General features: G+C 43.7%; 7 protein-coding genes across 10 annotated transcripts; 2 read left to right on the forward strand and 5 right to left on the reverse strand.

Annotated features, from left to right (window-relative positions):
• The first annotated feature begins 25 nt into the window (after positions 1-25).
• On the forward strand, positions 26-3,032 carry LOC9661550 (pentatricopeptide repeat-containing protein At5g02860). Its single transcript, XM_024666046.1, has 15 exons — positions 26-133; positions 188-288; positions 349-436; positions 489-597; positions 652-722; positions 771-872; positions 926-1,023; positions 1,086-1,206; positions 1,263-1,463; positions 1,519-1,614; positions 1,670-2,044; positions 2,109-2,220; positions 2,276-2,357; positions 2,405-2,525; positions 2,574-3,032. Exons 1-15 carry the CDS (start codon positions 95-97, stop codon positions 2,937-2,939), a joined length of 2,082 nt encoding a protein of 693 aa, XP_024521814.1. The 5' UTR covers positions 26-94; the 3' UTR covers positions 2,940-3,032.
• On the reverse strand, positions 2,928-5,457 carry LOC9661551 (ubiquitin carboxyl-terminal hydrolase 27). 2 transcript variants are annotated; one of them, XM_024666049.1, is made up of 11 exons: positions 5,173-5,457; positions 4,997-5,111; positions 4,843-4,943; positions 4,532-4,780; positions 4,403-4,471; positions 4,216-4,347; positions 3,995-4,129; positions 3,881-3,943; positions 3,581-3,829; positions 3,441-3,522; positions 2,928-3,379 (listed from the first exon to the last, which is right to left on the reverse strand). In XM_024666049.1, exons 1-11 carry the CDS (start codon positions 5,440-5,442, stop codon positions 3,057-3,059), a joined length of 1,788 nt encoding a protein of 595 aa, XP_024521817.1. In that variant the 5' UTR covers positions 5,443-5,457; the 3' UTR covers positions 2,928-3,056. The 2 variants fall into 2 exon arrangements, with proteins under 2 accessions (XP_024521817.1, XP_024521816.1); XM_024666048.1 differs by having other exon boundaries at positions 3,441-3,525.
• Positions 5,458-6,662: 1,205 nt separating this feature from the next.
• LOC9661741 (geranylgeranyl transferase type-2 subunit beta 1) lies at positions 6,663-8,245 on the reverse strand. Its single transcript, XM_002992360.2, has 9 exons — positions 8,172-8,245; positions 7,972-8,119; positions 7,785-7,901; positions 7,643-7,709; positions 7,425-7,573; positions 7,229-7,362; positions 7,081-7,179; positions 6,950-7,025; positions 6,663-6,897 (listed from the first exon to the last, which is right to left on the reverse strand). The coding sequence occupies exons 1-9, from the start codon at positions 8,220-8,222 to the stop codon at positions 6,809-6,811; spliced, it is 930 nt and encodes a 309-aa protein (XP_002992406.1). The 5' UTR covers positions 8,223-8,245; the 3' UTR covers positions 6,663-6,808.
• LOC9661742 (basic leucine zipper and W2 domain-containing protein 2) lies at positions 8,242-10,396 on the reverse strand. The gene is made up of 9 exons (XM_002992361.2): positions 10,218-10,396; positions 10,103-10,126; positions 9,928-10,033; positions 9,795-9,863; positions 9,515-9,715; positions 9,163-9,455; positions 8,843-9,104; positions 8,568-8,776; positions 8,242-8,420 (listed from the first exon to the last, which is right to left on the reverse strand). The coding sequence occupies exons 1-9, from the start codon at positions 10,220-10,222 to the stop codon at positions 8,354-8,356; spliced, it is 1,236 nt and encodes a 411-aa protein (XP_002992407.1). The 5' UTR covers positions 10,223-10,396; the 3' UTR covers positions 8,242-8,353.
• Positions 10,397-10,626: 230 nt separating this feature from the next.
• LOC112343119 (pentatricopeptide repeat-containing protein At4g02750-like) lies at positions 10,627-12,345 on the reverse strand. Its single transcript, XM_024666087.1, has one exon. The coding sequence runs from the start codon at positions 12,343-12,345 to the stop codon at positions 10,627-10,629; it is 1,719 nt and encodes a 572-aa protein (XP_024521855.1).
• Positions 12,346-13,298: 953 nt separating this feature from the next.
• On the reverse strand, positions 13,299-15,201 carry LOC9661743. 2 transcript variants are annotated; one of them, XM_024666077.1, is made up of 5 exons: positions 15,015-15,201; positions 14,824-14,952; positions 14,527-14,775; positions 14,078-14,470; positions 13,299-14,007 (listed from the first exon to the last, which is right to left on the reverse strand). In XM_024666077.1, exons 1-4 carry the CDS (start codon positions 15,084-15,086, stop codon positions 14,360-14,362), a joined length of 561 nt encoding a protein of 186 aa, XP_024521845.1. In that variant the 5' UTR covers positions 15,087-15,201; the 3' UTR covers positions 13,299-14,007; positions 14,078-14,359. The 2 variants fall into 2 exon arrangements, with proteins under 2 accessions (XP_024521845.1, XP_024521844.1); XM_024666076.1 differs by having other exon boundaries at positions 14,527-14,952.
• Positions 15,202-15,249: 48 nt separating this feature from the next.
• On the forward strand, positions 15,250-16,603 carry LOC9661744 (probable nucleoside diphosphate kinase 5). Of its 2 annotated transcripts, XR_002991177.1 has the most exons (6): positions 15,250-15,312; positions 15,362-15,581; positions 15,645-15,752; positions 15,809-15,921; positions 15,982-16,109; positions 16,190-16,603. XR_002991177.1 is itself a non-coding variant. In XM_002992320.2 (5 exons), exons 1-5 carry the CDS (start codon positions 15,270-15,272, stop codon positions 16,011-16,013), a joined length of 516 nt encoding a protein of 171 aa, XP_002992366.1. In that variant the 5' UTR covers positions 15,250-15,269; the 3' UTR covers positions 16,014-16,603. The 2 variants fall into 2 exon arrangements, 1 of the variants encoding a protein (XP_002992366.1); XM_002992320.2 differs by having other exon boundaries at positions 15,982-16,603.
• The last annotated feature ends 9,572 nt before the right edge of the window (positions 16,604-26,175 follow it).

Here is a 26,175-nt window from a genome sequence, read left to right on the forward strand (position 1 = left end):
ATATTGGATAGAGAAGAACTGTGGATAAAGATCTTCGAGGTGGAACACGCGCCACGATCCTCTGTTCTAGGGTTTAGGGCGAAAGAGGAATGCCATGGCGCTGACAGCTCTTTCCTCGGCGCATCTCCTGTCGGTAAGCGAGAAATGCGAGAGGAAATGCGCGTGAGAGCTTGTGGTGTCCATCCAGATTGGCTCGACTTCGCGCTCGGGACTGCTCCGGAGGGACGGCATTGACGATTCTTTCGATGGACATTGCGCGCTTTCCCAGACGGCGATCAGAAGAGCGAGGTTCTTTTCAGAATGTGTTCGTATTTCGATGCTCTCATAGCCGATTGCATTGGATTCCAGGCAGAGCTTTGGAGAGGCCGATAGAAAGCCAAGGGATGTGAGAATTCGAGCTCAAGCATTGTCGGATGCAGCACAAAAATCGGAATATGTGAGTAGTAGAAGATTTCCTCCTTGCTCGATCTTATATTTCTTCCTTCCAGCGTAATATCGCGCAAATCAATGAAGCTATTAGGAAGGCTGAGTCAGTGCCAGGAGCGCTTAAGATCCTGGAAGAAACCAAGGCCGCCGGAGTGCACACTCCAAATGAAGGTACACACTTTTATTGTCCGAGCTGAAGATTAATTTTTTTTTTCCGGGTGGCAGCAACATATGCATCGCTCATGCTAGCTTGTAGAAAGCTTGGCCAAGGAGAACGCGCACTTACCATCTACGAGGTACTTACTGTTCCTTGTGACTCACAAATATGAAGAAAATTATTTCAGGCCATGAAGCAGACCAAGGAACCAATAAGTATTCGAACTTACAACACTCTGATCTCTTGCTGCCAACAAGCTCTTCGTATGGATGATGCGTTCCGGGTGAAGGTAGATATCCGTTGGTTGCAGTTCATGCGTAAAGTATTGATCTGATATTTCAGAAAGAGCTCGAAGAAGCGGGAGTGAAACCGGATGTGGTGACGTACACTAGCCTTATTGACACTGTCATAAGGTCCACCCGCATTCCCCCAGCTCAAAGGTAGTCTTCTATGCTTCTGGCGCTGGCAGATTTTGTGACAAAAGCATTGTAGAAACTTGCAGGCTCGAGAAAGCTTTACAGCTATACAAGGAAATGCAAACTCTTTCCATAACGCCTGACAGCAAAACCTACAATACCCTTATACAAGCTGCTGGGGAGGCAAAGGCGACAGAAAAAGCACTTGTAAGATATTTGCGGTTGATTTTTTGGTTTGAGCGCTTGCGTATTTCTTTGTGCAGGAATTGTATCAGTCGCTTACGAAGGTTGGTCTTTCGGCCAATTCGTTCACATTCGATCTTCTGTTGAAGTGCCTCGGAAGTGGTGGAAGGCTCAAGGTAGCTTTACAAGTTTACAACGAAGCCCGAGCAGCAGGAATTACACTTTATACGAGTACCTACAACTTTTTGATTGGAGCCTGCGCAACAGCTCCGCAGCCTAATGTAAGCCTTTTGCTGCGAGAGAACTTTAACGCTGGTTAACAAACTGCTTGCGCAGGCTGAGAGAGCATGGGCCTTCTACGAGGAAATGAAGAGCAAGAATCTGAAGGTCAATGCATTAACATTTATCAACCTTATCAGCGCTTCTAGCAAGGTAATTCCTATGGGAGCTTTGTTTTTCTGTTGTATGATTATACGATTTTGTGCAGGCTGCGGACAATGCAGGCGTCATGAAAGCTTTTCAGTTGATGAAAGAGCTTGATTATACAAAATCTATCACAACTACAACATACAATCAAATTCTCGAGTCTGCAAGTATAGCAAACACCTTAGAAGATGCTCTAAAGATCTACTACGAGATGAAGAAAGCTGGGTACAAGCCAAATGTTTCTACCTACAGCAGTTTAATTTCGGCTTGCATTCGCAACAAAGACTTCAAGCAAGCTCAAACGTTGGAAGAAGAGGAGTTTAAGAACGTCGACGTGTCGCTAAATCAGTCCGTCTTACACAGCCTGATCAGAGCCTACGGCGATGCTGACAAATGGGAAGATTCAGTGAGAATTTTTCGAGATATGATAAAAAAGGTAATGACGTTATCCTTTTGCTTCTTTTTTTTTGTATTTGACAGTAATTTTAATTTTTTTTCAGGGAATGCCACTGACTGAGGAATCGTTTGCAAGTGTATTTGAGGCTTGCTTTGGGCGCGAACAAATCACTGCGATGGTAGCATCAGAAAACAAAAAGTTCGGCATTACGCCACGTACGTTCTTTCTGTCTTCTCGTGAAAATTTCGCTTCTCTACTCTTTGGCTGCAGGAATCGAAGCTGGAATACAGTTGTACGAAGAGTTTGCTTTGAAGAAGCAGTTCACGAACTTTAGCAGCACAAATCTATCCAGGTAGAGACGATATCTTGTTTCACTACATCCCCTGACTTGCTGTTTAGGTGTGACGTGAAAACAATGAGCCTCCCAGGAACCATCTTTGCGGTACTCGCCTGGTTGAAAGCCGTCCGAGCGAATCCACCCGCCGCAGATTTAATTGTTGTGACGGGAACCATCAACGAGGTAAAACATCACCAGCTCTTTGTCATGAGAAACATACTTTTTCTGCAGCTCGATAACACCCCTGGGAAGCCGAAGTATCCAAAGCGCCACACGCTTGCCATGAGAACTATGCGTGCGCTACGATTGCCAGTGATGCGTCTCAACACGCTTGCTATGCTGACACTCACAACAAACAACGACGCCGTGCAAAGATGGGTGAGAAATGCCGATCCATTCTCAGCGACAGAAGGGGCAGCAGCGGTGGAAGAAGATGATCCAGCAAATGGTTCGGAAGAAGCCGAGGAGGAAGGAAAGATTACTCAAGAAACTGTGGGAGAAGGAGAAGCGAATGAAGAAACTACGCCAACAACAACAAATGGTGAAGCTGAGAGTGATGTCGCTGATGATGGAGCAGTGATCATAGTCGAGGCATAGGTTCTTTCGTTTCTCTTTTTTTTTTGTTCACACAGGGTGCTCGCAGCGCCCGAATCAAAATTGAAGTGGTGTTCTCGTGATTTTGCGGCCTAATCGCCAACGGCCTTTCAGCTGAAGTTATTGGAGCTCGTAGAAGAGTAGCGTCGCTCTCGCCTCTAGCACTTCTTCCTCCGAGACTTTGACGACATCAGCATCGGATATCGCAAACCACATGGTCTCTTCTCGCGCGATTTTCACATCGCCCTGTTTCATCTCCTCCCCCGCTTCACATTTTTCCGGAGTGGTGTCTGTGAAGTTCGATCGTTGCCCGTCCAGCATCTCGATTTGATGGCGAGGAACCTTCACCTTGCGGTAGACGGTGTAGTGACCAGACATTGGGCTGCCCTGGTGAACCACGACAGAGATGAGATCATATAGCCTCTTCACGCCTTTATGTCGTTCTGTAAGAATCTATCGCTTTTAGAACTCAAAAAAAAAAAAGAAAGAAAGTATAACTCGAACCTTCAGTTTTGGAGGCCACAACTGGATTTGGATCGTGGCTATCCACTTCGTTCTTTGCCTTTGTGCTGGCCACCTCGTCATGCTTCTACGAAACAAGCGTGTCAGTAAAGAAAATCACCACCACAACCAAAATCACTCACGTCTTCCACAATCTGATTGCAGGGACTGGCTTGTCCCAGCTCCCCGGCTCCTCCGATACACCTGGCGTTGGCGTCGAAGTCGCCGTGAATGGACTTCAGACCTGTGGAACCCAGTGCTCTTAAAACGGGTAGCATTGCCGTTTTAAACACTCTTGGATCGATCTCAGCGCTATCTTTCCTCGTCGGAGTTTGTTTCGAAGCGATCGTAAAAGGCGACAAGTCCAGCGTCGTAGAAAACGAGATATGGTCCTACACACAGAGTCGAATAAGAGAGCTGCTGCGTGCACAGAGATAAGTTACCAAAAGCTTCTCAAGATGGCCAGAAGCATTTACAATGACTCGTTGCAGATGCAAACACAAAACCTGCAACAAGGTCCTTTTTAGTTCAAACCTTCATACAAACATCTTTAGTACCTCGGGACAACGACCGAATTGTAAGCTCTTGTATGCATCGCCTTGTATTTTAATCCACAGTCCGTCTCGTTCCTTGACAAGCGTCTCACAGACGCAGTCGTCATAATCGCAGCTATCAAGCGTCTTCAAAAGGTCCTGATGAAAGCAGAAAACATCACAGAAGAACCTGTTGGTTCCTATCCAACACCATACCAAGCATTAAAAATGTGAGCTGCAGGCACCTTGTTGTCTTCTGGCCTCCGAGATAAGAAGCAGGCAGCAGCAAGATGAGCACACCGACTGCATTTGAAATTCGAAACCCGCTCTAGCATGGTGAACTGGTCAAGACAATCTTCTATGGTACATGCTTTCCTCTGTGGACGAAAACAAAAGCATGAGCTTGAAATCTAAATTGCGGGAATGACTCACAATATATCCGCCTACAGACTGCGGAAGAGCAAGAGAAACGTCTGTGAAAAAATGAAACTGCATAGAACCCTGAAAGGTCATGGACAAAGTATCAGTAAAAGTAAAACACGTAGGAAAGCTCACGATCACCTGGAAACCGCATTGTGAACATATGATGGAGCTTCCGTATGTGCCTTCCATGGGCCATCGAAGTTGCTGGCGCCAGTAGTTCAAGGCAAGCTTGCTCTGAAAATCATCAGTATGGATAAGGCTTTCCATCTGCCTTGACAACGCAGAAACATCTGCCAGGGACTGCAAAGTCGGCCTATACTCCTCAAAATCTTCCATTCGCTCGTGTTGAAGGGCTGCTGCAAGATATGACAATGCCTCCGCAGCGTCCTGAGAAAAACCTTTAAAGTCACAACCATTCGAAAAGAAAAGAGAAAAAGGAGATCAAATACCTGTTGCATGCCAAGATCAAAGCTCCGAGCGTAATGCCCGAGTACACGCATGACCTGACGAGGACTGACTATGCGGTGTCCGGGTGCCACTTCCCCAAGTTCTAGAACAAACATGTTCTCTTTTCTATAAACATCCAAAACTCTTTCTGCGTACCTTCTAGCAATTCGCAAAGAGCAGATGAGAGAGGCATGGAAGGCTCCCGCTCATCACCCTCCAGGTTTTCATACGCTCTCAAATACGCAGCAAACTTCTGGGAGCTAGCAAGGGCCTGTAAGAAAAACGTGAACAATCCATCCATTTCTGGACAAAAGAAAGAAAATTCTCATCACCTGGAGGATCGCGTTCAAGAAGCAATTGTTCCCGGAATTTTGCAGCCCTGGGACCGTGAGCTCCCGCTGGTGAGCGCCATGGCTGCCCCGGATCCATTGCGGCAAAGCCCTCACCAACATCAGTGCGCCCATCAATCCGCCCCCTACAAGCGTGGCCAGTGCCGCGATTCCCCTGCGACCTTCCAGGGAGCTCAGGCAGCGCCATGGGATCGACTGGAGCGCCCGCAGCCGCGCTAAAACATCCAAAATCTCCGCTTCGGACCGTCCCATCACCAATAAACCCTAATTTCGATCTCCTTAAATATTACCTAGTAATTATTTTGATATTGTACCTTTTTGGTTTGACTTGTAAGAAATATACCAAGAATATCTCTAAATATTCTGGGATATGACAAATTCCCTCAATCATTAAGTGCTCAACTCCAGTGGTTGATACAAATGGTTTTAATCCATCCACTCTCCTAGTGGATCATTGGCTTTTAGAAACCAGAGAAATACAGATTGAAACACAGGTTCTTTCCTTGCTCTTTGATTTTTATGTGCCTTGTGTTTTAACTCTTTTTTTAGATATAAACATTTAGAGATCCCTTCTAGAATACCATTGGTTCACCTCATCAGAGTGCAGAGCTTCATTGTGGTGCCAGTAGTGTTTGTGAATGTGGATATGTGCATGGGATTGCAAGCAATCACATTTAAAGTTCTTTCCAAGCAACCACAGGTACATATCTTTTTTCCTTTGTTGTTATTAGCACCTCCATAGAATTTGTCAAGCAATATATCAACACTCTTGTAAATGGGATTTTTAATAGCATTGTCTACACTCACTAGAATTTGAGTTCTTTCCCATTGTCATCAATGATTATCTGTTGATTTAAAGTTGGCCTTGGATGCACATTTCACATTGACAAACAGCTAGAATATACAGGCTAGTAGATCTTTTAGTCCTTTCTTTCTAGTTCCTTTTCTTAAAGCTGAGAAACTTAATTGAATTACAGTAAACCAAGCTCATCCAAGAGTTTTTTTCCTGAGTTGCAATGCTAAAGCCAAAGTTTTGCAAGTTTAGCTTCAAATGACACACTTAAATCAATGTTGTAACTTCAATTAGCTCATGACATATTCATTGATTTCATAAGTGTAACTATAATTTGAGGAAATCCAAAGGTAACTAATGTTTGGTGTTTAGGATTTCTTTTTTTGCATTGGATGGAAAATAAGCTCACTTTGTAGACAAACTACATATAAACTTGGGAGTATCAATTATTTGTAGGCACTAGCAAGTATTTAAAAATATAAAATCCATAAAAAATAAATAACAATTTTACAAAGTGATTTGCAAGATATAAAATACAGATTCGAAGGATTTTTGGCTGATATAATGTAAGCTCCAACAGACAGATGTTTAAAAGCTTTAGCAAGATTTATATGTGGGACAGAGTGGAAGAGCATATTGTGCAAGGAAAGGATGTGATAGCGGAATGCTCAAAGAAAGATTGGCATAACAAGCTTGTGAAATTGAGGAAAAACCGACAGTGGCATGTGTGGAGGTCTACTAGAATCACCACACTGATAAAAGCTGTGATCTAAATCTCTGTGACATGGAGAAAGTTAACTGTAATTATCTAGATGAAGGCATTAGTTAACCAAAAATTCGTTTCACAACGTCCACTGGCAGAGCATAGACCGCATCTATCCGCTTCAATCCGGGGTAGTCCAAGAGCGATAACCCTGGACAAAACGGGTAAGAATCAATCGCAAAGCGAGAGAATTGTCAGCTTACCAGCAACTCCAAAGAAGGTGTGAAAAACATCCACTGCGTCGTTTGGCCTGTCCGAAATGCCGCCTTCTTCAGTGTCCTACACAAGGCTCACAAATATGTTAAGAGATGAAACGCCTCTACAGTGAGTGTACCTGGCAGTCGAGAATGAAAGTTTTGAGCTTTTCCTTGTCGATCCAGTCCACACGGTCGAGCGTCACTAGACTTGAAAGCACCCACCACGAGTAGCAGACCTTTGACACGATTCGCCATTTTAGAGAGGACCAAAGAGATACGACTTACGTCGGGTTGTTTCTCGGGCCTGCCATTGAGACCACCGGATTTAACTTGGCGCTCGCAAAGCCACCAGCCGAGTAAATCCTTGTCAATGTGATGAAGCGCACCGGCAATAGCGAGCGCGCTAACGCAGCAAAAAACTGTATAGTCGCGGAAAACATTAGCTAAGCCAAGAGCTTTCGAAAAAAGTTTTCAGGCTTACTCTGTCCGGCGTGAGATTCCCCTCCGGGAATGCTACCAAAACCACCGTCGAAGTTCTTACAGCTCGCAATGTAGTCGACTGCTTTCTCGACGTTGATCACGTCCAAGCGCTTGAGAAGAGAAAGGCAGCACAACGCGATATACGAGAATCTGGCACAAACAAAAAATAGAGAAGAAAAACACGGTGATATGAGAAAACCAAAAGCTTTTCTACTCAACCTCGTATCGATTTCCCCCCACTGGTCTCCAGCAAAAGATCCATCCTCCTGCTGAAGGCTCGCAATATCTTTCCTGGACGTTAAGAACATTGTTCAAGGAGAAAACAAGTCTGAAGAAAGAAAACTTTGGACAAAAAGGATACAGGAAGCTACTTTGTCCGAGTCCAAGAGCTCCATTCTATCGTAAATAGCTAGAATCTGGACGGCGCTTAGAGTATAGAGAATGTGAGGATCATGGCCTATGTTTCCACTGAAACCACCTGAAATCAAAGAAAGAAAGAAAATCCAGCTTAGATCCCAGAGCAGAGCAAGAGAAAGAGGATTTCTCACCGCAATCGTGCTTGCATTGTAAGAGCCAGCTTATGACTTTAGCATCGTCGACGTCTTCCCTACATTCCATCAAATCCAGGGCGGTCAATCCCCAATACGCTCCGTTCATCCGGAGGTGCTCCATCACCATTGAATCGAAATCCTTCTTCTGCGCGATCGAGGAGAGATCTATTCTATCTTTTGCGAGATTTCTTTCATACCTTCTCCAACGACTTGATGAATTCCACATGCTTGTCCACTCGCAGCTCCATCGCCTGTAAACCCTAAGTAGAAAAACTTGCATTTGTTGTTTACTTTAAACGTAGGAAAGAATATTCAAGAAGTACAAATCAGCATATTCTACAAAGCTTGTGTGCTTTGGCTTTGCAAAGTTTTATAGCTGCTACTCTTCTTCTTCGGCTTCTTCGAGCCACTGCACGAAAGGCTCCAAGCTCTTGGCAAAGATTTGCCTGCAATAAAAATCAAAGCTGTGAATCATCCATCCAATTCAAACGAACGATATCTGACGAGAAAGAAGGAACAATGCAACTGAGAGAATGCAAAATGAGCTCGTATGAAACGCTAAAGCTGCAAAAAAGTGAAACATTGGCACGTACCGGCCCTTCGGATTCGCTCCCTTGCGGAACCATGTCAAAATGGTATCCTCGGCCAGCACGTCCTGGTCGTAGAGAGCGCGCACCATCTCAGGAAAGAGCTTCATGAGCTTTGCGTCTTCGTAGCAGTGGACCTGTATTTTGTACATAAGCTCCATCTCCAGCTTTGCGGACGTGCAGACTTCGCCTAACAGCGAGCCCCATGTCTTCACCTGTGCATTAGAAATAAGAAGAGCGTTACTTCGCTTCTTACGACGTGAGAGAGCTTAAAAACTAACCTGTCGCAGAGCGAGATTGACATTCTGCTGTTGATTCTTGCCTGACCACTGTACAGCATCCATTAGAGCATCCCACACCGTCCGCACAACGTCCACGTCGGGGAGGAGGGATTCCTTTCGACGACTCTTCACAGTCTCGATCACTTCACCCATGTCCGCATTCGCACTAATCTGATCGGCCAGCGAGGTTCTCAGCTCTTTTAGCTTCACGTCGAAAACTTTCTTGTCATGGTACTCAACCAAAACACCCAGGCCTTCCTTCCTGCAATAAAGATAAACTTGAAGATGCACAAGAGATAAAAATCATGAAAAGCACCAACCTGAAGTGCTCGGCGAATGCTTCGGGGGTTCGCTTCTGCATTGGGAACAACTCCACGAGACGATCCTCCATTTTCGCACGCTTCAGGAGCGATATGAGATCGTCAAGACTGTTCTCCAGAAGATACTCTTTGAATGTCTCCGTACAAAACCCCAGTACAGTCCCCTTTGCCACGAGGCTGTCATTGAGAAGCGCCGCAAATACTGTTTCTGGTGGCAGGCCCGAGAGCTTCTGGGACAAAGCAAGGGTCGTGAAGATTGCCAGCTTCTTCCGGTCATCGGCATCAAAGAGTTCCTAACAAAAAGAAAAAAGAGTTAATACCGTCTCCCTGTAAACCAGAAAAACTAGCATACCAAAGATTGGAGCAGCCTGCGCATGACATTTTCGAGATTCTTGATCAGGAACGGACGTCGCCTTATAATCTTCTGAATGTACAGAACGTAAGGCAGTATGCTAGGTCGAGTAGCTTCACAATTTAAAACAGCATAAGGCTGCCTCTCTCCGTCCTCGGGCTTCGTCGTCCCTGGTTGATTACGGCCACCGGTGAACACAACCTGGCAAACGAAAGGAAAAACAAGTTTGAGACTCCTAAACTCCACCGAGAAACTGCGAAGTTCTTAAGCTTATCCATACCTCGAAGAAGGTGTCACCATAGCGTGAGAAATCAAGATCCGAGGCCTCGATACTCTTGGCAGTCAGCTCCTAGAAAAACCAGAGGAAAGAATAATTAAAAATCAAGATCACGTTCGCAAGGCATAATTCTCACCAGATCACCAGCATGATCCAAGTAGATCTGGACTATAGCATCCGCGAAAGAAGATGGGTCCAACGGAATTGCAATATTCCGTTTGCGGGTCTTAATCCGCGTGCCACTATACACGCCCAAATCATGAACAAACCAAACCAAACCAAAACCAATGCAAGAATCTCAAAGCCCTTACCCGAGAGTGGGTCTCTCCTTGGTGCTGCAAAAGCACACAACACGAATTAGAACCAGATTCTGAGACCTAGACACTGGATCCGACAAGCAATTTGGCCCATAGGGTCGCATCTCACCTCATAAAACGAGGAGCGCCGATCCGCAGCTACCTAGTGGCGCCGGTGCCGATCCCGCCAACGATTCGATGGATCGATCAAACCCCCGCGCGCTCTCGCCGGCCGCGCACAAACGAGACGAGGAGAGAAATGGGGGTTGAGAATGGGCAAAAAAAAAAAGAGATAGCGTGGGCTCGTTTGGAACAATTAACCGGAATAAAGTAAAGCGTTTGGATTCCGTCAATTTAATGAGTCGGATGGTTAGGGCATGACGTGTGCGTGGCTTGATCAAAATCGTACACGTGTCTTTTATATTTAACCGTAAGAAAATGCGACTCCAAGATACAATTTGTATCAGTTTGCCAATCATTAGGAAATAAACATTGGAAATAGTCAATTTCTTTGACTTCTGCTGACCAAGTCAAACTAGTTACTTGGCACTTAGGGTTTTTGCGTCGGCGAGCATGACATAGAGACCGGCATTGTTGCTGGATCGCCCGCCCAGCCTGTGAATCGCCCCAGCGGCCCTCTCTGCGCCATTCTTCTCGCCGTGATTCCGCGATGCTGCCAAGAGCGTCTGCCAGGCGATTGGATTTGGCACGAAGGGCATGAAACGGACGAGATCCTCGGCCCTCTCCAGCTGCCCCGCGCGCGCAAGCACGTCCACAAGGCAGCAGTAGTGGTCGTAGATCGGTTCCAGCGCATGATCGAAGGAAACGCTCCAAAATCTTCTGCGGCTCTCTTCGATCCGCCCCATTTTGCTGCAAGCCACGAGGATTCCGACGTAGGTGATGGCGCTGGCGAGGAATCCTTCACACTCCATGGCGGCGGCAAGCTCCAGCGCTGTGGCGGCGCCCACGGCGGCGGTGCACGCCACCACCATTGCATTCCAGGCCACGGCATCGCAAGAACTCATCTTCTGGAAGAGCTCCATCGCTCGATCCATCTGCCCGGTGCGAGCATAGGCATTGATGACGGCAGTGCGCGCTGCGAGGTCGCTGGATCGATTGGGCATCAGATCCAACATGCTACGAGCAGTGGCGATCTGGCCATTCTCGATCAGCGCCTGGATGATAGCGAGCCAGGCCACCTCGTCCGTTTCAGGGATCTGCAGGAAGAGCTCCAATGCCTGCTCGATATGCCCGGCGCGGCCATAGGCTGTGATGAGCGTGGTGATCGCCACCACATCGAGCTCTGGCATTCGATCAAACAGGCACTTAGCCTGCTCCAAGTTACCCCCTGCCGTGCTTGCGACAAGGATAGCGTTCCAGGAGATCCTGTTCCTCTCGGGCATCGAATCAAAAAGCCGCTGCGCTGTTTCTAGATCCCCAACACGGGCGTGACCGGAGATGATAGCAGTCCACGAGATCACATCCACAAATGGCATCGCAGAGATCACGCGATCTGCCTCAAGAACCTCCCCGGCATCGCAGAGCGCTGCCACAATCGCGTTGCACGATGCAACGTTTCTCTCAGGCATCGCACAGAAGATCTCTTTTGCGCGTTTTAGATGCCCGTTTCGGGCATATGTAGCAATGAGCGCGTTATAAGTCACGATGTTGTGTTCCGGCATTGCAAGAAAGATGGCGGCCGCGGAGGTCATCTCGCCACGATCACCGTATCCGGTCATAATCGCGGTCCAGGAATTTACGCTCTTGTGGGGCATTTGATCAAAGAGATTTCTTGCAATGGCCAGATGGCCGGACTGGAGATAGCTCTGGATCATGGTGCCCCAGGAGATTGTGTCGTGATCGCCCATGGCATCGAACACTTGCCGTGCCTCCTCTATCTGGCCGCGGCTTGCTAGCACACGAATCATTGCAGTGGAGGAGACGGGATTCCAAACGGGCATCCTATGGAAGAAAAGGTTGGCGGCGTTCTTGAGGTCGCCGTGGAGGGCGCAGCCAGAGAGGATGGCATTGAAGGAGACAATGCTGTGTTTGGGAGTGGAGTCAAAGATCTTCCAGGCAAGGTCCATTTGCCCGGCCTGGGCAAATGCGGTGATCACAGTGTTCCAGGTGACCACGTTTTTCTTGGAATCTGGGATTCGGTTGAACAGGTCTGTGGCTTGCTTGAGATTCCCATGTTTGAGATGAAAAGCTAGCTTTGTGTTCCAAGACAAGACTTCGTTGTGTAACCCACCCTCCATAGTTGAAAACACCACATTCTCATATTTTAGGTATATTGACTGGTTTAATACTATAAATGGATAAAGTCTTGAACATTATATTAACTATATTCTTGTATATAATAAAACATTCTGTTTATTTTATATTTTCAATAACAAAACTGATTTTTAAGATATTACTAAAGTAAATTACTCAAAATTACCTAAATTGTTTTAATATAAATAAATATATTAAAATGTTATATATAGATTATCAAATTGATTAAATACTTATAATATTCTAATTTTCTATATATAGTTCAATATCCTAAAAACTAAAACTCAATTTCTAATTGCTTAGGATATGAGAATAAAAGTATATATGAATTTGTGTTTAAACCCCGGCAAAGTTATGTATTTAAACACTTTACATGTTAAATAAATTAAACAAATAAAAGTAAAGATTATACCTAAATGCATTACATAGTTTTTTATTTTTTAAATTTTAAATTTTTATTAATTTATATTGATTTTATGAGGTACATCTATTGTCAAAATGAAGTTATAATCTTGAAACTTTGATTTTTACGAAAAAAAGTAATTTTCTTATGAATAAAATTTTAATTTTTTTTCATTTTACCCCCTTTTGTTAGCATGCTTTTTCCCTAATTTTAAAAAGAATTTTTTTTAAAAGAATGATTCATTCCTCTTTTTATTCATTTAAAATTCAAAATATCAACTACATTATTTCATTAATAATTAAAACTGCATGATCTAAATACAATGGTTTGAATTCAAATTTTACATTTCTATGTCTTTTGAAATTCTAATGTGTGCTTCTTTATGTATTCACTGAGGCTTGACATGAAATTGGAATGTAATTGATTTATATAGAAAGCAGACTTTAGTGTTATCACACCTGACAATTGGTAAAGAAGATATTAGAAAAGTTATTTCATAAACGTATCCAGAAACCTGTCACTCAAAACACCAACTTTACAATTCTTCTGTGATTGCAGCAAGAGCCCAGGGACAAACAGCCGAGAGCAAGAAACGTTTCTTTTTACTGACAAGAAGCGTTCTTTTTACGCACTAAAGGAAGTCTACAATTCAATCCTTCTTTCCGAAAAGTCCTCCCAAGAAGCCACCCTTGGAGGGCGCTGCTGCTGTCCCTGCTCCTTTCTTCTGCTTGCTCGATGGCACCGCTGACGACGCAGCTCCATTGGATCGATCATTTCCATCGCCCTGGTTCAAAACCGGATCCTTCTCCGAGAAAGTTTCCTTGTCCAATCCCTTGAGCAACCAGTCCAAGAACCCTCCACCATCCTGCTGCTGCTGCTTCTTCTCGGCGCTCAAGAAGAGTGGCCTTTGAGGGGCTTGCAACGCGATCCCTCCCACACCAAACTGGGCCATTTCTCCTTCCAAATCCTCCTCGAGAGCGATCAAAACCCTAGCTACGTATGCCAAGCTCCAGAGACGCTTGTGGAGTGCACACGCTCCCCCCGGATAAGAAACGAAAGAGCCTGCTACCGCCACGTGGTAGCTTATCCCAACCCACGTCATGGCCACGTTGGCTGCTGACGCGGCTGAATACAAGGTTCATATGTATTTTACAGATTTTACTGGGATGAAAACAAGCTTTTTAGATTTTCCTGCGAAGTAGTTTCTGAAAGTCTCAAAATCAAATCGATGGAAGCTCAAGCACTTACAAATAAGAAAAACATTAAAAAGTTAGCATGAAACTGAACGGGAAACTATAGAAGAGAAATCATACCTCCCATGCGCTGTGACTCTACCGCGAGCCCAATTTCTGTAAGATCAGTGCTAAAAACACCAGAAATCTGTCTAAGAGCCCTCGCGAATTTCATGGCCAAGCCGTCGCACTATCCTAACAACTGTAGCTACCGCTGCGAGTGCATATCCCTCCAAACCCAAGCGCTGGATTTAAAATCTGCTGATATTTGCACCCGCAAAACCTCATGAACAGTCCCTCGTTCCATCACCTTGAAGAGAAATCGCTGGCGAGGCTCAGTGAGCTCGTACAAGGACGCTATCTTCATGTGCATCTCGTCTCGCCGGCGGAAGCCATTGGACCAAACACCCATGCTCCACCACCGAAAGCATATGTGTCGATCGGAAATCTTCCTCCCAACGAGGGCGTCTCATCCTGGTGTCAAGGCAAAGATTTCTAAGAGGAAAACCAGAGGGAAAGCATTGAGTTACCTGGATCTTGAGATGGACGAGCGAGTAGTGCAAGCCGATTAGATTCACCAGGACGCTCAAAGTTGGCGAGAACAGATTGATGAGAACGTCCTGGAAGCCAATGTCTCGCACGCACAGGAGGTCGAGAGCGTTGAGATAGTTAGCGACTTCCAGCGATTCTTCGCAGGCGTACATTCTCACAAACTCGATCACGGCTCTGGCCAAGCTTGCCATCTCAAGGTGGCGATGAGCGTACGATGTTCTCCAGTCCTTGAAGAAGCTTAAACGAAATCTATCACAAGAAAGAAAATTAGCTACCTCGTGAGGCTGCTTGTGAGGGGTGGCCGCGGGCCAGCGTCTCTTGAAAACGCTGGCCCAGATTCCATCGCGACAACCGATTTTCCAGAGAGATTTTGAGCAGCTTGCCAGTGCACAAAGATCTCGCGACTGTGTCAAAATCTCCCACGAACTTTAGGAAATCTCTGCAACATTCCCTATCACCATCATACCTCGAGCAAGATCAGGATGCGCTCCAATAGATCGTCTTCCAGATCCTCAAGCCTTCCTGGCTGTGAATCCATGGTACCGTGCTGCACAGTCTCGCGAGATCAAACACCGGCGCGTTGAGATCGGCGCCTTGGAGAAGCCATTGCTGGAAGAAACTCTCCAAATTTCTTCCTGGAGGAAGAATTTCTCTCCTTCCAGGTGGCAGTACAAGGAATATACGAGCCCTGCTTTCTAGGGTTCTTGAGTGAAGAGGACAAATGCGCTGGCGCGGAATCGCTGTTCTAGTCGTGGCTTGCGTCGGTGAGTAATTCTTGTCTCCAGAATCTTTACCGAGCACTGGATCTCTCAGTATCTCAGTGCGGCGGGGATGTGGAATCGACGCTCGCGATGGTGAAGCCCGACTGCGTCGAGACGAATCAGGTGGAATCCATCAAGGCCCTTGTCAATGCGTCGGGTTTTCTGATCATCACCGAGAGAATGCTACGTCTGGAAGAATCGCTGGCCAGGAACTTTTATGCCGAGCATTCCAAGCGCGAGTTTTTTGACGATCTCGTCGATTTCATGACAAGGTTTGATGGATTATTTGCTTGTTTTTGCCGCGTTCTTTACAGCCATTCCCTCGTTCTTCGCAGTGGTTCTGTCGCTGCCATGGTGCTCCAGAAACACAACGCCATTGCTGAGTGGCGTGAGTTGATCGGTCCGACTGATCCATCCAAGGCGAGAGTTTCTCATCCACAAACGTAAGAACAAGTTTGTTTGCAAGCTTTCACTTTTCTCTGTGATCGGGATGGTGTAGCCTTCGAGCCAAATGGGGTATCGATACGCAAAGGAACTGCGTTCACGGATCAGATTCCTCACTATCTGCTGGAAGAGAAATTTCTCTCTTGTTTGGTGGTTCACGCTCCACAGGCAAGCGTTTCATGCGCGGTGTATCTCATGCTTATATGTGGTGTACTTTGATCTTGGCAGGAGCCGGTAGAATCTCTCACGAAGAACTATGAGCTGCGTCTCAAGGATCGTGGCTTTCGGCTCGTACTGTCAGTCACATACTCCACATTGGCCGGCAGGGTACTAAGTATAATTCGCGCTTGGGAAAGGTTTCGGAACATGCGGTGGAGCCATAGATAGCATCCAACACAATCTCAGGCTGATCTCTATGTTGGCCCCTCGCAATCAGGGTTGCAGCTTGGGTACATCCAGCAAGGAGCACAGCTACAGGCAGGTCCAGTTCAACAATGGATGCCGCGGCTCTAGAGCCAAGCCCATGGATGCAAACTGTTGAGTGGCCCTGTGTCACGTGGCTACTTTCCAGTGGTTTGCCACGAAGCTTCTGGTTTCCGGCTGTCTTGACGGCAAACTATCTCCAGAACCGGCTCCCCACCTCTGCTGGCATCGCTCCTGAAGAAGCATGGAGTAGCAAGAAACCTACAGTTACGCATCTGAGAATATTCAGGTGTGAAGCGTGGGCACACATCCCTGACGGAATGCACAAGAAATTGGAGCAGGCTGTGTTTGTCGATCACAAAGCCTATCGTCTCTGAAATCCAATCACGAAGCAGGAGATCCTGAGCAGAGATGTGGTTTTCAACGTCCAGTCAAGGTTCTACATCCAAGCCTACCTTGACCGAAGAAAATGACGTTGAAGCGGAACAAGACCAGTTGACTGTCAGCATGATCACTGTGCCGCTTCAAACAGTCCCTACGCATCAACCCATGCCCGCTTCTACTCCAACACCACCAATGCCGCCGCCTCCTTCAGATCCTCCACGCAGATCGATCCGCACAAGGCGGCCTACTGAGCGTCTCATCGAGACAATGGTCTCATCTCGTGCAGCTGGGACTCCTACTGTTCCGAGGACCCATGAAGCCATGGCCTCACAGGAAGCGTCTTACTGGCGTGTAGCAATGTGAATCATGCTTAGCTAGTCTGAGATGATGAGCATGAAGAGCTGATGAGAAAGGCATATGAAAAACTCATCAATCAACTACCCAAAACTTAGTTTTTGGTCATGGACTTACTTGCACACTCTTTGCTCCTTGTTATGGCTTCAATCTTGCCACTAGCATGTGATCTTGGCTGTGAACTGCAAGGTTCTCATTTCTACTACTACTAAGCACTTAAACCTCCAAAAGTATCCTTCCCAATTGCTGGAAGTTCCTACAAAGAATTGTTATCCTATGTTCTTGAATCTTGCTTGATCTAATTTTTTATATAGGTTGCTGAAATCTCTCAATCTCCCACTGGCTTTATACTCTACTTGTTGCTCAGCACCTCTGCACAGCCTAGTGCCTTTAAGCATCTAGCACATCTACCAAAAGCTTCAAGCAGTGCAAAAAGGGATTGCAATCAAGAGGCTCATCCTCCTCCTTGTCACTAGCCTCTTGGCTAGCAAGTTCCATGCCCAAGATCAAGGAGCCAATTGCTTCAATACCATATTAGTAGTGGAGAGAGGAAGAACTTTTTGTGTATGCAACTGTATATGGATGGTACATATATATGAAACTACTACCACATAGGCATAACTACATGCCACATCATCTCTACCACTCATGATCGATCCAAGCCTAAATCTAAGCCTGAATCATGCTTAGCTAGTATGAGATGATAAGCATGGAGAGCTGATAAGAAAGGCATATAAAAAACTCATCAATCAACTACTTAAAACTTGGTTCTTGGTCTTGGACTTGCTTGCACACTCTTTGCTTTTTGCTATGGCTTCAATCTTGCCATTAGTATGTGGTCTTGGCTGTGAACTGCCAGGCTCCCACTTCTATAGCTACAAGCACTTAAATCTCCATAAGCATCCTTCCTAATTGCTGGAAGTTCCTGCAAAGAATTATTATGCTACGTTTTTGAATCTTCTTTGATCCAATTTTTGATATGGGTTGCTAAAATCTCTCAATCTCCCACTAGCTTTATGCTCTGCTTGCTACTACTTGCTGCTCAGCACTTCTACATGGCCTGGTGCCTTCAAGCATCTAGCAGATCTACCAAAAGCTTCAAGCATTGCAAAAAGGGATTGCAATCAGAAGGCTCATCCTCCTCCTCGTCATTGGCCTCCTAACTAGCAAGCACCATGCCCAGGATCAAGGAGCCAATTGCTCTAATACCATGTTAGTAGTAGAGAGATTTGCACAAGGAGGAAGAACTTCCTATATATTCAACTGTATATGGATGGTATATATGTATGAAACTACTACCATGTAGGCATAACTACATGCCACATCATCTCTACCTCTAACAATCGCAAAGGGCTGGGACTTTCTCCACTGATGAGCATCACTTGTGATGGCCACAGTGCCAATGGGAGTGTTGAGAGCAGCCCTATGCCATGTGACTAGTCCACGTGGAGAGACACAAGTCTTCACTAGTTCACTGTGTATGAGTCCTCACCAGTTCATCGTGTCATACATATGTACATTTCCATTCCATATATGCTATGATAGATCTTGAGCACCATCACATGGTTTCACCTTTCATTAGAGCACTATCCTTTGGAGCAGTGGTATAGTTTTGTCATGCCTCACTAGCAGAATACCCATGCCCCAAGCCCCAGCAGCTCAATGGTTTCCAACCTTTCATGCTAGAATGCTTATCAAAATCTGATTGTGCCTTAGCAGCACACAATTTACATTTCACAACCTATGAGCTGGAAATCCATCTTGACAAGGGACCTCTGCCAAGATCCAGAGATAGACAAGGTTGCATAATTGGTCCAGCTCATCAAATGGGCCATTTTGTTTTCATTCACCCGCAACAATTTTACATAACACATCTAGATAATAAGTTGGCTGAAGAGCATCCTCTAGATGAATGGCTTCCAAATTTGAATAAGGAGGTGTTGGTATTGTTTTTATTGATGATGCTATGAGAGGTTTTTAAGAGTGCAAAACACAAATTGTCAATCATTAATAATCTCTTGTATCCATCGTGGGACTGCGGTACAGGTGGATGACTAGTTGCCTCACATAAAATAGCTGGTCTACACAATAGAATAATTGGTAGATTCAGTGTGGAAATGAAAGTGTTGGTTCCCCTTGGCTCAATAGGGGTTGTTAAACAATAGTCAATGAACAGTTGTTGTAACTACCTTCATTTCTGGTTTTTTGAAGCTTGAGGGCAAGGAAAGAAAGGTAGTAGAAAGAAGGGTTGGACTTTCTATTTTTCAGTTTCTTATGAAGGTAAGGTAATGAAGCTATATAGTGATCAATCTATATAAATCTATGGAGGAACTAGAACTTACTAAACTATCCACTGAGAACCAATCTAATGAGCTAATGAATGGCTGAATTTGAGAACTACAGATCCATTTTATAGACCTGGCAAAGGGAACATACCTCAGTTTCGGTTTGTGCCAATGCCCCAAGGTGCCAAAGCTCTCAATATTAGACACAAGATGGGCCTTATCAAGAATTGACTATGGCAGCATGCACAACTAACATTCCCTCCATTGAGTTTGGATTTTATGCTTTCTAAAACAAGTAATATATGGTTGAGTAATTCTTGTAGCTTGCATACTAAGAGCAAATCCTTTATAGACTTTAATTAAAGAGACAAACTTCTGAATTGATTGGAATTACAAACAAGTGATCACCCTTTTAATCAGTTAACTTAAGGTGTAAGGGATAGGATCTTAATAGATTCCATTCCCTACATCTTGACCAAAAAATCTGTCAGCACTCTCCTACTCCACCTCATGAAGTAGTGGTAGTCAAGAAAAAGTTCCATTAGCTAACATGTAGAGCTCTTTACATTTCATCAAGTTCAGCTTCTACACATGAAACTATAGACTCAATTGGCTATATAACCATAGCAATAACAACATAAGGAAATAAGATATATACCACCAACTTATGGAGGAGATTACTCCATTGACAATCTCTAAACACTTGGCATGCAAAAGGTGCTATTATTGTTGTCATGATTATTGCAAAGAATTAATGACTGATTAATGCAATTGGTAATAGGTGTACTTTTACATCCTTTACCAATTGAAAATGTTACCTTCACTTGTTTATTCTGATCTTCATAAAACTTACTAGTATCAACAACTATTACACACCATTTTATAGTGCTCCTCTATAAGGTGAATGTCTTGAATGAAATAATGGATAGAGAGGTCATAAAGGTCATCAACTAGATTCTAGGCTACCAGATTCAAGTCAATAACAACATCCACTGAATGGAGCAATTCTAGCTAAGTTAGAGCCAAGTTAATGTTGTAGGACATCCTTCTATAGCAAAACTTCTCTCCTAGCCTTTTGTTTGTCATCATCTCTCTCTCTGCTCCACAATAGCATGAACTATCTCAAGTAAAATTACCTTATTACAACTTTATGACTACATAACAAAGCATAAGCTAAAGACTTCATATACCTAGCATCAACAGAAAATGCATCCACAACTTGAGAGGATTTGGTCCAACACCCACGATGACAAAATAATAGGCAGAGGTCACCATCTCTCTCTTCCACATGATTTAAAAGTATCGATTCGGGAGTATAGTGCAAATGAACATTACTCAATAGCTATCCTAGGACCACCAAGTTTTCATTTGCTTTAGTTTAATAAACTTGGTTTTTCACAGAGGACAATAGCACTAAAACTAAGGTACATTTTAAAATTCTACATTAGAAGGCTGAGAATGGACTTTATACCCACTCCTCAAGAACCTGGTACTTTAGCATTTGCTATAGTTATTTACACCATAGAAAACAGTGACAAAAAGTCACCATCTTCACCACTCATTCCACACCAATGTAAATAAATGGCTTGCAATCACCATATAGTATTAGAATGCTAACAGTATAGACTCCACCAAGTAAGTTCTCGCCCATAGAATCCCAACCAATTCACATCACAAAAGACAATGAATAGAATTTTATATGAGGGAATTAAAAGACATGAGCTCACATTTTAGAATTTGGTAATTTAAAAAATTAGCCTAAATATGTTAAACTCCTTTTAATAGTAGCACCTTCACATAAATGAATAAGCAAAGGGATGGAGAAATCAAAGTGCCTACATCCCCCCACTTCCTTAATTATTTGTCCACAGACACCATCCACCACTAGGGATCTAACATTGACAAACACATAGCTTGGGATGGGATTTTAACTCTTTCAATACTCTTTGATCATCATCTACAACTAGCTGGTATCACACACCCTACACTTAAATAATTATTCACCATATTTTCCTTGCTATTTCCAATCACTCACTACTTTACTCTCCACCCATGCTACCATCACCTACTCTAATAAAAATAGTTAGCACACCCAAAACTCAAGTCTTCCAATTGCAAGACTTGGCCCTCCTTTAGGTGGTAATGATTGTTGTCATAGTTGAATAAGCTAAACACCAGCATTCAAAGAGATCACCCACTAAGATCCCTAACATGACACCCACCACCATCGTAATGAACACTACCTAGGTGGAAGCAACTCCAAGACTTGGTTAATAAACACTTCACTACTATACTAGTGTTGGTGATTGAGGACACCACTAATTCATGTTAGCATTACCTCCTTCTATCATCAGAACCACTTGGATCATCATCCCAAGGCATGAACTAATCTTCACTCATCATGATTGACAACCTAGCCTTCAAGCAAAACACCTAGTTTGGAAAGAAGTTAAGAAATAAATTCAGTATCATGATGTACCATTTGACATCAATAGATTTGTGTATGACTTCCACAATGAGGAAGATTTTAGATAGGTTCTAGGAATTACTATCTAGTTCATAAAATGAAGACATCACATAGTGGACTTCAAAGGCCATAAAAAACCTACTTTGCAAGGTAGAAATTGTTGCTCATATTGACAAAGTTGTTAACACAATTATTTGTAAAGTACTAATGACATATTACATCCCATTAATGGTTTACTTCACATATAACAAAATATCCCATCCTCTCTATCTCAACATACCGCTTGGTTTCTTTCAACTATCTTGCAAAATTATAAGAGAGTGAAGACTTTAGGATAATTTAGATAAACATGCTTCACTTCTTCTTGCAATTCCAAGTGCATAACAAATGAACTAAATAATGGCACATACTAAACTTGACAGGTTTGCTACAGTAAAAATTCCCAACACAACACAACCCTAGTGCTACAACACATGTTAGGACTACATGAGATCAAGGAACAATAAACTCAATTACAAAAGAACTACACTCAATTTCAAGAATAGAGTAAATATATGAAACTTAGAAATGAAGAACTTGACAACTTAAAGTGCAAGCAAAAATATCAGTCATGGATAGATATCCTTACCTCATCCACACTTACCACATCATCTTCAAGTTGTCTAGTTTAACTTCATGACCACTTCACTCCAAAAGGCAAGTTATTATAAAAACTAGGTCATATAAGAGTGAAAGTATAACTTTAGAAGAAACTTTACCTCAAACTTCCAAGTAACAAAGGACCAATATGTTTGTTTATGGAGAGTGGGAGAGAGATAAGAGAGAGAATAGATAATTAGTGAGAGAATATAAATTCTATAGACCCTAATACAACTAGCCCTCAACTACTTCACTCTTTAATATATGGCAACATAACTAGGGTAGCTAGTCTTCAAGCTTTCCACTTACTCCTGAGTATTTTAATTTGCTTACAACCTAATAAAGAATTGGCAATTTTCTCAAGCTAATGAAATAATAACCCATAAACTTATAAGAGTTTCTTTACTACAACAATATATCCACTTGAACAATTGTATATGTGTAGTGTGTGTGGTTTTTGACCTTTATCCTATGGTGATTTACCATAGGATAACACCACAAAGTGGAACCTAAACCTTCTTTATGCCACATAACACATGCCATGTATTATATGCCACGTGTCCAAAGAACAATAGTGTGGAACCCAAGGTTCAGGGCCTTGGGCCACTAAATGAAGGAACGGTGCCAAACTCCCAAGCATGGAGCTAAATAACAATGAAACCGGACCACAGAGCAACTCCCAAGTATATAACTTAAGGAGCAAAGGGACAGGAGCCCAGAGTGACTTGGAACAGTCCTAGAGCAACTAACATCCCTTTATTAGGACTAACACGCAAAATGAAGCCAAATGGAGTCTGGCATTATTTCGGCATACCAGTGGCCTAACGCAATGATATGGGTACTCCACCAGCTAGTATGGAATGGAACTTGGGCTTAGACCCAAGTTGGACACAGAACAAGGATAGGCACGCAAGTGGGAGGTAGACTATGCCTCAGGTTAGTCAGCCATACCCGACCTACCCACTATCCCTACTATACATTTGGAACCTCCTAAAGCCCCCCCCCCCTCTGAGGAACATATGCTTTAGGCTTTCACCCCAAGCCTCCCTTAGTATCAAGAGTTAGTCTCCAGGACAAACTCGAAACTTAGTAATTATGAAATGGCACTAGATTGTGAATTTGGACATAGGACAAACACCATTGTGTTCAAGACAATCTCTACATTCCATAGATATGCTAAATGAGCAAATCTAGACACTTTCCATAAATAGCATATGGGATAGAAATAAGACTAACACAAAGGGCATGATAGTGAGGGTGTTTGGCAAACATGGTAAGTTATCATGTAGCGATATTGAGGGACTAGTCTCAATACGCAAGAGTTCTTGTCAAGCCAGTGCAAGACAAAGCAAAAGAGAACTAACAAGCTGGGCCAAGTATGCTTGGTTAAATAGACACTCAGGAATTCCTTCCTTATGCTCGTCCAGTTAAGTACAAATGCAAAGTCCAGTTTACTAACACTTGAACAAGAGGGGCTAATAAATGGAACTAGCAATACCGACCTCCTGCCATCGTGGTAGTAAGGAAAGAGTGTCCATAAGGACTGGTCAATAAATAACTTTCGATACCCAAAGTCACATTTGCGACAATATGGTCTTATCCAAGATGCTCCACTTAAATAGTTTAGTTGTATTCTTCAAGCTTTCTTAGGCATCAAAAAAGTCTCACAAACTCTCACACTTGGCCACAAATAAGCTAAAATGCCAAGAGCAAATCTCAAATATTGATAATAAAGTATATTTGTGATGGTGGCATAAATATCTACACTATAGTAGTATCTATCAAGCTTTGAACTCTTATAACAAAGGCTAAAAGTCAAAAGACCTAAAAAACAAATTGCTAGAATCTTGCTAGAACTGGCTAAATGCTATTACTTATGCAAATGCCCACAATGTCATATTACAAAAAAATACCCCATCTAAAAAAAAGCCTCTAAGTAGAGTAGTAGCATGCCAAGGTCTAGATGAGTTGTTCCATGAAAATCCAAAGTCCTAGAGTAAGCACAATTCTCAATAAATACCCTAGATAAGTAATTGCTAAAATAGAGGGAAAAATTTCTTTATCTCTCATCTTCCAAGCTTTTAATAGTCTCCAGATGGAAAAGTGGCTTATGAGAGATAGGATGAGCAAGTTGAAGTCACATAATTATATGGAAGAGCAAATCTTCTAGACATGCTACTATTTTGGCAAATATTAGCAATGATTCCCTACATCTAGTAGAGATGATTCCAAATCACTTATAAAGCACAACTTGCCAAGAGATAAGGAGCATCAAGAGCCAAGTCTCTCATCTTCCTCTCAATCAAGAGTTAATAATTATGAAAGAGAAAATGAAAGATGTCTCCTAACTGTCTTGATAGTAGCAACAAACTCCTAGCACCTAAGGGAAGAAGGGGGCCTCAAAAGTCAAAGCCCTTAACAATTGTTGCATCAAAGCATCTATTATCACCACACAAATCATGGAGATTTGCCCCCATCCTTGTATGATAAGTACTTTGCCTCTACAAAAGTGTTAGGAGTGACATTAAGATGGCATCCTAGTGAATGAGGAACATTATGGGCTGGTAAATTGATGTTTGATTTACTTTTTGTAATAAATGCTCAAGTGGAGCATGTGCCAATGTAGCTCAAAGCATCTTCTTTCCCCCTTTGATGCTTCTTGAAGACTTGATCATTCTCCAGCAAAGAGTTATCCTATGTCAAGGTGTTAATAACAATTGCCTCACTAGGCATTTACTGTGAGAACCAAATTTCCATTCAGCAAGCACTCTTTTGATTCCTGAATGAGGCTTTTTAGTAATGAACCCTATCTTTATCTTTGGTGTTGATGAATGAGAAAACAACATGAATATACATATCTTTCATGAATGGGAAGTATCTCTAAATTGTTGTTATCCATGTTATGAATTGATTGTTTCTATCCCACATCAAAAATATAAGCCCTGAGAAATGGCTTCACTCAAAATCCTCAACCAACTATTTCTTGAACTTTGAATCCTACGCAACGGTGCCGCCACTACTACCGTTGGTCCTGGCGGAGGTTTGCCAGCTTGTTAAGGAGGCCATGGGCTGTTGGGGTGGATCTAGCAAAGCGGTGAGAGATCATGAATCTTTTTATTCTCCTCCTGCTACTATTTCCTCCTTTATTTCAGTGTGAGGATTTCATATCCCACCATGAGGCGCTCATTAAGCAGCGGTTGGCAATGGTAGAACAACGATTGCAAGAGTTGTTGAAGCAGTTGCCACCGCTGATACCACCCCTGTAGCAGCAGCAACCACCGCCGCCGCTGCCTCCTCCGTCCCTGCCCTGCGGCACTCAACGGTGCCGCCACTGCTACCGTTGGTCCTGGCGGAGGTTCACCAGCTTGTTAAGGAGGTCATGGGCTTTTGGGATGGATCTAGCAAAGCGGTGAAAGATCATGAATCTTTTTATTCTCCTCTTGCTATTGTTTCCTCGTCTATTTCAAAGTCAGGATTTCATATTCCACCGTCAGGCGCTCACTAAGCAGCGATTGGCAATGGTAGAACAGCGATTGCAAGAGTCCACCCCTGCAGCAGCAGCAGCCACCGCCGCCGCTGCTTCCTCCGTCTCGGCCCTGCAGCACTCAACGGTGCTGCCATTGCTACCGTTGGTCCTGGCGGAGGTTCACCAGCTTGTTAACGAGGTCATGGGCTTTTGGGGTGGATCTAGCAAAGCGGTGAGAGATCATGAATCTTTTTATTCTCCTCCTGCTATTGTTTTGTCCTCTATTTCAGAGTGAGGATTTCATATCCCACCGTCAGGCGCTCACTAAGCAACGATTGGCAATGGTAGAACAGCGATTGCAAGAGCTGTGAAGCAGTGCCGCCGCTGAAACCACCCTGCAATTG

The sequence above is a fragment of the Selaginella moellendorffii genome, unplaced genomic scaffold (assembly GCF_000143415.4).
Source record: "Selaginella moellendorffii unplaced genomic scaffold, v1.0 SELMOscaffold_134, whole genome shotgun sequence".
NCBI classification, from domain to species: Eukaryota; Viridiplantae; Streptophyta; class Lycopodiopsida; order Selaginellales; family Selaginellaceae; genus Selaginella; species Selaginella moellendorffii.

Excerpts from the sequence above, each read along its gene's own strand:
- LOC9661550 (XM_024666046.1), top strand. The coding sequence starts at position 95 with ATGGCGCTGACAGCTCTTTCCTCGGCGCATCTCCTGTCG. Across the intron at positions 289-348 it reads ACGGCGATCAGAAGAGCGAG|GCAGAGCTTTGGAGAGGCCG; the intron begins GTTCTTTTCAGA and ends ATTGGATTCCAG. Across the intron at positions 1,207-1,262 it reads AGGCGACAGAAAAAGCACTT|GAATTGTATCAGTCGCTTAC; the intron begins GTAAGATATTTG and ends TTCTTTGTGCAG.
- LOC9661551 (XM_024666048.1), bottom strand. The coding sequence starts at position 5,442 with ATGGGACGGTCCGAAGCGGAGATTTTGGATGTTTTAGCGCGGCTGCGG. Across the intron at positions 5,112-5,172 it reads TCTTGAACGCGATCCTCCAG|GCCCTTGCTAGCTCCCAGAA; the intron begins GTGATGAGAATT and ends TTTTTCTTACAG. Across the intron at positions 4,781-4,842 it reads TTGATCTTGGCATGCAACAG|GACGCTGCGGAGGCATTGTC; the intron begins GTATTTGATCTC and ends GGTTTTTCTCAG.
- LOC9661741 (XM_002992360.2), bottom strand. The coding sequence starts at position 8,222 with ATGGAGCTGCGAGTGGACAAGCATGTGGAATTCATCAAGTCGTTGGAG. Across the intron at positions 7,902-7,971 it reads ACAATGCAAGCACGATTGCG|GTGGTTTCAGTGGAAACATA; the intron begins GTGAGAAATCCT and ends CTTTGATTTCAG. Across the intron at positions 7,026-7,080 it reads CTTTCATTCTCGACTGCCAG|GACACTGAAGAAGGCGGCAT; the intron begins GTACACTCACTG and ends AGCCTTGTGTAG.
- LOC9661742 (XM_002992361.2), bottom strand. Across the intron at positions 10,034-10,102 it reads AAGGAGAGACCCACTCTCGG|TGGCACGCGGATTAAGACCC; the intron begins GTAAGGGCTTTG and ends GGGCGTGTATAG. Across the intron at positions 9,456-9,514 it reads GCAGGCTGCTCCAATCTTTG|GAACTCTTTGATGCCGATGA; the intron begins GTATGCTAGTTT and ends TCTTTTTGTTAG.
- LOC112343119 (XM_024666087.1), bottom strand. The coding sequence starts at position 12,345 with ATGGAGGGTGGGTTACACAACGAAGTCTTGTCTTGGAACACAAAGCTA.
- LOC9661743 (XM_024666076.1), bottom strand. The coding sequence starts at position 15,086 with ATGGATTCACAGCCAGGAAGGCTTGAGGATCTGGAAGACGATCTATTG. Across the intron at positions 14,953-15,014 it reads GCATCCTGATCTTGCTCGAG|TCGCGAGATCTTTGTGCACT; the intron begins GTATGATGGTGA and ends ATTTTGACACAG. Across the intron at positions 14,471-14,526 it reads TCGTCCATCTCAAGATCCAG|GATGAGACGCCCTCGTTGGG; the intron begins GTAACTCAATGC and ends CCTTGACACCAG.
- LOC9661744 (XM_002992320.2), top strand. The coding sequence starts at position 15,270 with ATGCGCTGGCGCGGAATCGCTGTTCTAGTCGTGGCTTGCGTCG. Across the intron at positions 15,313-15,361 it reads TCTAGTCGTGGCTTGCGTCG|TATCTCAGTGCGGCGGGGAT; the intron begins GTGAGTAATTCT and ends TGGATCTCTCAG. Across the intron at positions 15,922-15,981 it reads TGGTGGTTCACGCTCCACAG|GAGCCGGTAGAATCTCTCAC; the intron begins GCAAGCGTTTCA and ends TGATCTTGGCAG.